Source organism: Orycteropus afer, unplaced genomic scaffold (assembly GCF_000298275.1).
Source record: "Orycteropus afer afer isolate SDZICR_OR568_19922 unplaced genomic scaffold, OryAfe1.0 scaffold00483, whole genome shotgun sequence".
In the NCBI taxonomy this organism is placed as follows: Eukaryota; Metazoa; Chordata; class Mammalia; order Tubulidentata; family Orycteropodidae; genus Orycteropus; species Orycteropus afer.
In genome coordinates this window covers 58973-69957 of record NW_006922070.1, presented here as the reverse complement: position 1 = coordinate 69957, position 10985 = coordinate 58973, and the positions used below count along the sequence as shown (strand labels likewise).

General features: G+C 38.7%; 1 protein-coding gene across 1 annotated transcript in view; it reads right to left on the bottom strand.

Annotated features, from left to right (window-relative positions):
- The window catches only part of MICU3 (mitochondrial calcium uptake family member 3), a gene marked incomplete at its 5' end in the record, with an annotated part of 88548 nt that overhangs the window by 27380 nt on the left and 50183 nt on the right, over nucleotides 1–10985 (bottom strand). The window contains one exon of the mRNA XM_007954954.1: nucleotides 5732–5761. Within this exon, the coding sequence (XP_007953145.1) occupies nucleotides 5732–5761 (30 nt within the window). The remainder of the gene's footprint in view (nucleotides 1–5731; nucleotides 5762–10985) is intronic.

Genomic DNA, 10985 nt, shown 5'->3' with positions numbered 1-10985 from the left:
ATCCTACTTCCGTAGTGATACTGCCTCGGAAACCCAAGGAGGGGTCGCTATGAGTCAGGGCTGACTCGACGGCACATAACAACAAGTCTAAACTTCATATGAAAATGTAGAAATGTGAGCATAATTCGGATTTCTATACACAAAATAAGGAAATGAATTTCTGAAAGGGTTTATCAGAGATTTCACAGGTTCTCAGGTTTGGTGTTCTTTTGGTTGTGTGTGAAGAAAATGCTTTATGATGTACTTAAGAATACTCAGGAATGAGTGTCTGATGATGAGAAATGTTTTCTTTTTTCTGTCTTTTCAAAGAGAAGTCTGGTGCCATTAATAAAATCATGTTTCATCTAACAATTATTTCAAAGAACTTCTAAAATATAATCCATTGTTAGTAACTGTTTATATATATAATTTTTATTGTGATTTGGATGAAAGTTTACAGAGCAAATCCACTTTCCATACAGCAGTTCACATTCACTTTGTCTCATGACATTGACTACAATTTACCACAATGCAACAGTTCCCCTCCCATTTCTTCCCCATAGTTAACTCTTCCCTGTGTCCTTCCCTCTCATTCACTCCTGCCCTCAAGCTGTCTCCCTGTGTACACACAGCTCTTCTATTCTCCCATGATTGATTTCTCCAAGGAGTTATCTACTTAATGTAAATGTTCTAACTGTTCATCTTTTAATTAAGTCTTTAAAATGTTAACAAGAAAGAATTATATAACAGGAAATATTTAAGAATTTAAATATTTAAATTTAAAGAATTATTTTACAAGATAACACAGCCATAAGTGTTACCATCATGAGAGAAAATCTGCTCATCAACTCTTTTAGTAACTAAATCTTTAACTAGGTCCTAAGCTAAATAAAGTAAAATTAGCTGAACATAGAACTGACAAATCTCATTTTTAAAAAAAAAACATATAGCTACAGTATATATACTTCAATAAACAGTAGCTGGACTGAATGCTTACTCTGCAAATATTATTTAAATATTTTGAACTAGTGCAGTTTTTACTATAACTTACTTAAAAGTTTAATGTGTGATCAAGACAGGGCTTGCTAAACTTATCAAACAAGATAAGGTTTAATGTGCACTGTTGTTGTTTGTTCATCAAGTCAGACCCGACCCATAGCAACCCCTCCTTGGGTTTCTGAGGCAGTATCACTACCTAAGTATATTGCCCAACCTTCCTTCCGAGGAGCGGCTGATGGGTTTGAACTGCCAGCCTTCTGGTTAGCAGTCAAATGTCTTAGGTACTATGCTACCAGAGCTCCTTAATGTGCACTATTATTAGGAAAATAACAGGAATCATTCCGTTTGTGAAGTCTTGCCTCTTCTCCACTTCTAAACACTGGTCACCATCTCATATACACAGACAATATTTACAACATATTAGGGACAAAATTAGTTTAACCAATGATATTGACATGGATATCTACACAGAAAAGAGGTATTTTCTGAGCATAGAAAAAAATGAAGTAAAAATACTACAATATGTGAATTGACTCTGAATGATGAGCTTAGGCTTAATTTTTTTCCTTTTGTTTTGCTTTATGGTTTATCTCTCTTGATATAATGTGTTACTTTTTAAATTAAAGAAATCTTATTTAAAGGGCAAACTTGACACAGAGGAATGAACTCAACACCAGTTGTCACTGAGTGGATGCCAACTCATGTCGACCCATGTGTGTCAGAGTAGAACTGTGCTCCACTGGGTTTTCAATGACTGATTTTTCCCAAGTAGAACACTAGACTTGCCTCCCAAGGCACTTCTGGGTGGAGTCGAACTGCCTTCAGTTGGCAGCCAAGTGGGTTAACCATTTGTACCACTACTGTTAGCAATCTAGAATCCCCTACTAGCAAAGGAATGAACTAGACTTTGTTTCTTATTCAGCTACAAGGAGTGTCCATTTTAAGGGGAGACAGGAGACTATCTTTGTGAGAACAGTGTTTTGTTGAAAATTTAACTATATGTCTAGACTATGAAGATGGCATGTTCATCCCAGGCTTGGGTTCACTCTTTATCTCTCATTCATGGGCAATAAATACCGAAATGCATTCACTCACTGAACAAATATTTACTGAACAATTTCTATGTTACAAGCAAGGAAACAACTTCTAAAGGACACCATTAGTGTTGACAATAGGGGAAAAAAAAGAAGTCTTTAGAACAAAGTGGCTTATAATTCCTTGTGCAGAAAGCTTTTCCACAAAAGAAACATTAAATTATAAAGTTTTAGAGGGTAGAGACAGTATCTCTACATTAATTATTGCCATGCCGTGTACCAAGTAAATACATGATATACAATAAAAAGGAAAAAAAAGGTAATATATCAAAGATTTACCTGGCACATTCACGGATTCCTATACATATGTATGTTTTTAGAGCCAGTAATGTTTTAATCAATGACTTGGATGATGAAATTAACAATAAATTTTCAAAACATGAAAAACTAGTGAGGATCTTTAAAACCAGAAAAAATATTTAATAGAATCTTTAAGCCTAAAATATCTATGAAAATCAAAAAGAAGGAAACAAAGGAGGGAGGAAGAAAACAATGTAAGAAAGTAGGAAAAGGAAAGGAACAAAGAAAAGAAGGAAGAAGCTTGATTATAGAAGAGAATATATCACTGTGGTAGGCAGTGTGGCTCCTTAAAGATGTCCATGAGGGTGGTGCAGGACCAGGCAGGGTTTTGCTCTATTTTATATAGGGTTGCTATGAGTTACAATTGACTCGACAGTCCCTACACCACCATCACCGACAACAAAAGATGTCTTTGTCCAGGTAGACAAACATCCTATATAAAGTTAGGGTCTAAGAAAGGTTATACTCAAAGAGTAGGCTAACTAGGGGGAAAAAAAATAATAACCAGACAGCAAAGTAAATCGTCTTTACTACTGTTGTTGTTAGCTGCCATTGAGTCAGCTCCTGACTCATGACGACCCCATACACAATGGAAGGGAACACTGCCTAGAACTGAACCACTCAAACAATAGGTTGCAGAGCAGACTGTTATAACCCACAGGGTTTTCACTGGCTTATTTTTAGAAGTCAATTGTCAGGCTTTTTTTCCTACTCTTTCTTGGAAGCTCCACTGAAACCTATTCAGTACAATAGTAACATGTAAGCCTCCACTGATGGTGGTGTTTAAACACACACACACACCCAAACAAACAAAACAAGTAAATAAAACTTTAACTTTAAAGTCTATGTTGGTGCGATCCTCAGCCTATATGACAATAAGTTCAGAAGAAGTAGATGGTGCCCAAGCTATGACTGTCAACCATTAGGAGCAGAATCTATGTAGGAGATCCTCAATAGAGTAGAAGAACAATGTGGAACAAAAGTCAAAATCATTTTTTGAAAAAAAAAAGGGATCTGGTTTTCTGGTCTGATAGAGCCTAGTGTAACCAATGAGACTATGGTCCTTAGCTGCCCTTCAGGTCTGGAATTGAAGCCACTCCCGTGGCTTCCAGCCAAACAAAAGACAGGCATATGAGCTGAACATTTATTTACATTAGATAGATACACTCCTTGGAGAAATCAATCATGGGAGAATAGAAGGGCTGTGTATGCACGGGGAGACAGCTCGGGGGGCAGGAGTGCAAGGGAGGGAAGGACACAGGGAAGAGGTGGTTATGGGGAGGAAGTAGGAGGACAGCTGTTGCATTGTGGGAGATTATAGTCAATGTCATGAGACAAAGAGTATGTGAACTGCTGTATGGAAGATGAATTTGCTCTGTACACTTTCACCGAAAGCACAATTAAAACAAACAAACAAAACTATGTTGGTACGACAACTGTGGCCCTAAAAACTATATCCTGAAAATGATAATTTAAAGTTACCTGGTAATGCAGTTATCCAAAAGCATGTCATAAGAAAAATAACAACAAACTACAAATCCTCCCTGCAAGAGAATACCCACAACCAAAAAAATCTTCACAAAGGCATTCTAACAAAATATATACTTACAATGCAAAATTACTGAATATAAAAAAAAAATATGCCACCACATGTGAGAACCAACAGAAATAAACACTAGAATCAGGTCTGTAGATCTCAGTTATTGCAGTGATTAGGTATGGAAGACAAAGTAAGTTTAAATACAAATATAAAAGCTGAATTTGAAAGGATTATTTAAGACAAAGAGACTACCATGATTAGGCTGGTGAGAAAAAGAAACAAACAACTTCTAGAAGTGAAAAGTGTAACCTCTGAAATTTATTATCAGATTAGATGTAGTGACAGCACAAATAAAGAAGATAACTATGGAAGATAATTATGAAGAAATTATAGAGAATGCAGTATGGAGAGAAAAAACATAGCAAATTATTATTAAATAGTATATATTAATTTCATTAATATCAATAAATATTATTAAATATGGAAAATTATTATTAAAAAGAGGTTTAAAGACATGGAGGAGAATAATATCAAACAAATGCTCTAAAAAGTAGTAATAGGGAAAAATGGGAAAGAGATAATATTTATAGAAATAATAGATGTACATTTTAAAGAATTAAGGAAAGAAAACAATCCTCATGTTTTGAAGCTCAATAAACTCCATGATATAAAGTAGAAATGAAGAGATACTCTGTAGGAAAACGGTAATATACCAAAGGGAAAGAAGAGCTTAAAACACCAAGAAAGAAAACAGATCATCTACAAATAAATAATAGATTCAGACCTGACTTTTTAATTGCAACAACAGAAGCTAGTGGAATGATATGATAATTTGCTAAGAATAAATAACTGTTGATCTAAACTTATACACTCAGTAAGATTGTCTTTCAGTATCAAGGGCAATATAAAGACATTTTTAGGGAGAATTTTTTTTTTTTTAATTTATCATAAAACCTTTTCACTCAAGGGTATATTTTGTGGGAATGAAGTCTAGGGAAGGGTAAGATTAAAAAGCAGATTACTGAATAAAAGAAAAGCATGTATTTTAAAAGTTGAATTTGTGGGATTCAAAAAGAGACAGAAAACATTTTTGCAAAAAGTTGTGACAGTTTTAAATCATTCTAAGATCATTTACTCATCTGTCAGTTTGTCATACTGTGGTGGCTTTTGGGTTGCTGTGAGGCTGGAGGCGATGCCACTGGTATTTCAAATACCAGCAGGGTCACCCACAGTGGACAAATTTCAGTGGAGCTTATAAAATAGTAAGATAGACTAAGAAGAAGGCAAGGGCCATCTACTTCTCAAAGAACTGGCCAGTGAAAACCTTATAAGTATCAGTGAAACAGTGTCTGATGTATTACCGGAAAACTTTATGAACAGCCCTGAAACATTGTCCAATATACTGCTGGAAGATGAGCCCCTGAGGTAGGAAGGCACTCAAAATATGACTGGGAAGAGCTGCCTACTCAAAGTACTGTCAACCTTAAAGACGTGGATGGAGTAAAACTTTTAGGAACCTTCATTTGCTGATGAGGCATGATTCAAAATGGGAAGAAACAGCTGCAAACATCTATTAATAATTGGAACATGGAATTATGAAATATGAATCTAGGAAAATTATAAATTGTGAAAAATAAAACGGAAGGCATAAAGATCAATATCCTAGGCATTAGTGAGCTGAAATGCACTGGTTTTAGCTGTTTTGAATCAGACAATCATATGATCTACTATGCCTGGAATGATCAAATTGAAGAGGAATGGTGTTGCATTCATCCTCAGAAATAATGTTTCAAGATCTATCCTGAAGTGACATTCTAACACTGTCAGTGACAAAATAATATCCATAGACCTACAAGGAAAACCAGATAATACTGTTGTTGTTGTTAGGTGCCATCAAATCATCTCTGACTCACAGCAAGCCCATGCACAGCAGGGCGAAACACTGCCTGGTCTTACGCCAACTCCGCGATCCTTGCTATACTTGAGCTCATTGCCGCAGGCACCTTGTCAATCCATCTCGTTGAAGGCCTTCCCCTCTTTTGTTAACCCTCCACCTTACCAAGCATGACATCCTTCTCCAGGGAATGGTCTCTTCTGATAACATGACCAAAGTAGGTGAGACAAAGTCTGGCCATTCTCACTTTCAAGAAGCATTCCAGCTGCACTTCCTCTAGGACAGATCTGTTAGTTCTTTTTCCATGGTACTTTCAGCATTCTTTGCCAGCAGCAAACTCAAAAGCATCAACTCATCTTTGGCCTTCTTTATTCATTGTCCAGCTCTCACATGAATATGAGGTGATTGAAAATATCATGGCTTGGGTCAGGCAAACCTTAGTCCTCAAAGAGACATCTCTGCTCCTCAGCACTTGAAAGAGGTCTTTTGCAGATGACTTGCCCAGTGCTATACATTGTCTGATGTCCTGACTGCTGCTTTCACTAGGGTAGATTCTAGAACCAAGCAATGTGAAGTCTTTGGCAACTTCAATCCTTTCCCCATTGATTATGATGCTGCCTACAGGCCTAATTGTGAGGCTCTTTGTTTCTTTATCACATGACAGAATTTTGCAAGACCAATGACTTATTTACTGCAATACCTTTTTTCGATAGCATAAATGGTGGCTATACATGTAGACCTCACCAGATGGAACACACAGGAATCTGACTGACCTCATCTGTGGAAAGAGGCAATGGGAAACTCAGTATGTTCAGCCAAAACAAGACCAGGAGCTGACTGTAGAACAAACCATTAATTTATGTGCAAATTCAAGTTGAAGCTGAAGACAATTAAAACAGGTCCATCAGAGTCAAAATATGACCTTGATTATATACCCTTTGAATTTAGAGACCATCTAGAGAACATCTGACTTACTGAACACCAATGACTGAAAACCAGATGAACTGTGGGATGCCATCAAGAACATCATAAGTGAAGAATCCAAAAGATCATTAAAAAGACAGGAAAGGAAGTAAAGACACAAATGGATGTCAGAAGTGACTTTTAAACTTGATCTTGAACAGAGAGCAGCTAAAGCAAATGGAAGAAATGACAAGATAAAAGAGCAGAACAGAAGATTTCACAGAGCAGCTCCAGAAGATAAAGTAAATTATTATAATAAAATGTGCAAAGACCTGGAGTTAGAAAACCAAAAAAGGAAGAACACACTCAGCATTTCTCAAGCTGAAAGAACTGAAGAAAAAATTCAAGCCTCAAGTTGCAATACTGCAAGATTCTGTAAGCAAAATATTGAATGATTCAGGAAGCCTCAAAAGGAGATGGAAAGAATACACAGAGTAACTGTACAAAAAAGAAGTGTTCAAAGTTCATCTATTCCAGAAGGTAGCATATGATTAAGAACCAATGGTACTGAAGGAAGAAGTCAAAGCTGCATGAAAGGAATGGGTGAAAAACAAGGCTCCAGGAACTGACATGACACCCAATGAGATATTTCAACAAATGGATGCCATACTGGAGGCACTTACTTGTCTACACCAAGAAATGTGGAAGACAGCTACCTGGCCAACTGACTGAAAGAGATCCATATTTGTATCCATTCCAAAGAAAGGTGATTCAATAGGTGAAAATTACTGAACAGTATCATTAATACAACATGCAAGTAAAATTTTGCTGAAGATAAATTCACAAACAGTTGCAGCAGTATATCAATAGGGAACTTCCAGAAATGCAAGCCGAATTCAGAAGAGCATGTGGAACAAGGGATAACATTGCTGATGTCAGAAGGATCTTGGCTCAAAGCAAAGAATGCCAGTGTTCTGGTTACCCAGTGCCACTCTGACAGGAATATACCATAAATGGGATGGCCTTAACAAACAGGAGTTTATTCTTTTAGAGTTTGGAGGCTTTAAGTCCAAGTTCAAAGTGCCAGGCTCTAAGGGCTAGATGAAAGCCCCTCAACTTTGCGGTCCATCTCTGCCTCATGCTCCTGGCCCACTGGAGCTAGGAGTATTTCTTCACTCAGACAGCTGCTGGCTGCTGAGGCTGACAAGCCCAAGGTTGACAAGTAAAAAGACACAGTCCCAATGTTATCAAACCACACAGTAGGCCATTAATTTAAGTCCATGTTAAGTCCCAAGGTCGGCAGAGCATGGCAGGCTGCTGAAATACAACATGGCTACATGCAGGGTCCAAGTGTGCCATAAGCTAGAGACCACTGCCCAAGGCTTCTGCTTAAATACAGGAAGCAGACGGCTTTTCCTAAGGCAGCTACTCAGCTGCTCATAGTGGATTCCACAGTGGAGTTGATTACCAGTCTCATCATGGGGATTACTACAACCAGCTGCCCAGCCACTCAACCAGGCCTAGTCAAGTTGACACACAAACTGAACTACCACAATTCCATCCCTTGTCAACTTGGCATCTGTACAGATCTCTCTCACTGGATGGCTCCAATCCTCTAGTTCCTCTAAGTGGCAACTTCACTCCTTTGGCCTGGCAGGCCCTGTTGCTCTCCCTCTTGGGCATGGTAGCCTCAACCCCTCACTCTTGGGCAGCGCCTAGGGCTCCATCCCACTGGCTCACATGAACGAGCAGCCCATACTCCAGCACCAAGTTGGTGAAGTCCTGGCTCTTTGAAACCTAGGGGGCTGTGGTGGCCCTACCCCCAAAGGCCATGGTCCTACCCTTTCAGGCTGAGGCAGCTCTGCTTCCACTTCCTTGGTCTCTCCACTTCTGATGATTAATGCCAAAGGCAACCCACTCCACTGGAAAACTTCCTGCCCCCAAAGCACTTGGCTTTCTTGTTCCGTGGGCTGGACAACCTGCTACTCCATTTCGTGCCAGTCTCTTCTACCAATTAATGCCTGAAGGCAACCCACTCCGCCAGGAAGCCACCTACCCAATGGTACCCAGCTTTCTCCTGCTGTCTCTCATGCTGTATACTGGGATCTCTCTGCCAGGGTCTCAGGTCAAGGACGCACTCCACTCGTTTCCATATTTTAGGTATCCGTCAGAGCAGCACTCCACTCCCGGTCCCATATTCTGTTCTGGTTACCTAGTGCCATCCTGATAGGAACATGCCACAAATGTGATGGCCTTAACAAACAGGAGTTAATTCTCTTACAGTTTGGAGGCTTTAAGTCCAAGTTCAAAGTGCCAGGCTCTATGGGCTGGATGAAAGCCCCTCAACCTTAGAGTCCATCTCTGCCTCATGCTCCTGGCAAAGTGGAGGTAGACGTGTTTCTTCACTCAGACAGCTGCTGGCTGCTGAGGCTGACAAGCCCAAGGTGGACAAGTAAAAAGGCACAGTCCCAATGTTACCAAACCACACAGCAGGCCATTAATTTAAGTCCACTACATCCAGCTGCCCAGCCACTCAACCAGGCCCAGCCAAGCTGACACACAAACTGAACTACCACAACCAGAAAGCTGTTTACCTGTTTTATTGACTAGTAGAAGCATTCAACTCTGTGGGTAACAGCAAATTATGGATAACATTGAGAAGAACAGGAATTCCAGAACACTTAATTGTGTTCATGAGGAACATGTACACAGACAAGGAGGCTGCTGTTCAAACAGAACAAAGGGTCACTGTATGGTTTAAAATCAAAAAGGGTGAGCATCTGGGTTATAATCCTTTTGCAATACTTATTCAATCTGTATGCTGAGCAAATAATCTGAGAAGCTGGACTACATGAAGTAGAACATAGCATCAGGATTGGAGGAAGACTCATTAACAACCTGCAATATGCAGACAACACAACCTTGACTGCTGAAAATGAAGGTGTCTTGAAGCACTTACTGATGAAGAGTAAAGAACAGTCTGCAGTATGGATTATACCTCAATATAAAGAAAAAAAATCCTCTCAACTGGACCAATGAGCAGCATCACAATAAATGGAGAAAATAAGGAAATTGATACCATTTACAACAAGCTACCAAGAAAATAAAATACTTGGGAATAAATCTCACTAGGGACACAAAAGACCTGTACAAAGAAAACTATAAAAAACTACTTCAAGAAACCATAAGAGATCTACAAAAATGGAAGAACATACTATGCTCGTGGATAGGAAGACTGAATATTGTGAAAATGTCAATACTACCCAAAGCAATCTATACATTCAATGCAATCCCAATCCAGATCTCATCAGCATTTTTTAGGGATATGGAAAAACCAATCACTAATTTTATATGGAAAGATAAGCAAAGCGCTGTTGAAGAAGAATAACAAAGTAGGAAGTATCACACTCTTGTATCTCAAAACCTACTAAACAGTCACAGTAGTCAAAACAGCTGGTACTGGTACAACAACAGACACACAGACCAGTGGAACAGAAATGAGAACCCAGAAACAGATCCACTGACCTACGGTCAGCTGATTTTTTACAAAGGGCTGAAATCCATTAAATGGGAAGAAATGATCTCTTTAACCAATGCTGCTGGCAAAACTGGGTATTTGCAGAAAAATGAAACAAGATCTGTACCTCACACCTTACACAAAAACTAACTCCAGATGGATCAAAGAGTTAAATGTGAAATGTAAAACAATAAAGTTCCTCAAGGAAAAAATAGGGGCAAATTTAGGGGCCCTGATTTATGACATAAATAGACTATCAAGCATAATGCAAAATGCACAAACAGCAGAAGATAAACTAGATAGATGAATGGGACCTTCAAAAAATTAAATTTTTATGTGCTTCAAAAGACTTCTCCAAAAGAGTCAAAAGAGAACCTACACATTGAGAAAAAAATACTCCCAACAACTATCTGACAAGAGACTCACCTCCAAAATTTATAGAAAACTCCAACATCTCAACAACAAAAAGATTAACAATCCAATTAAAAAATGGGGAGAAGACATGAATAGACACTTCCCCAAAGAGGATATTCAGGCGGCCAATAAATTCATGAAGAAATGTTCACAATCACCAGCCATTGTTGTTGTTGTTGTTGTTGTTATGTGCCATTGAGTCAGACTCAACTCATAGCAACCCCTCCTTGGGTTTCCAAGGCGGTATCACTACGAAAGTAGATTGCCCAACCTTCCTTCCGAGGAGTGGCTGGTGGGTTTGAACCGCCAGCCTTCTGGTTAGCAGTGAAATGCCTAAGGCACTAT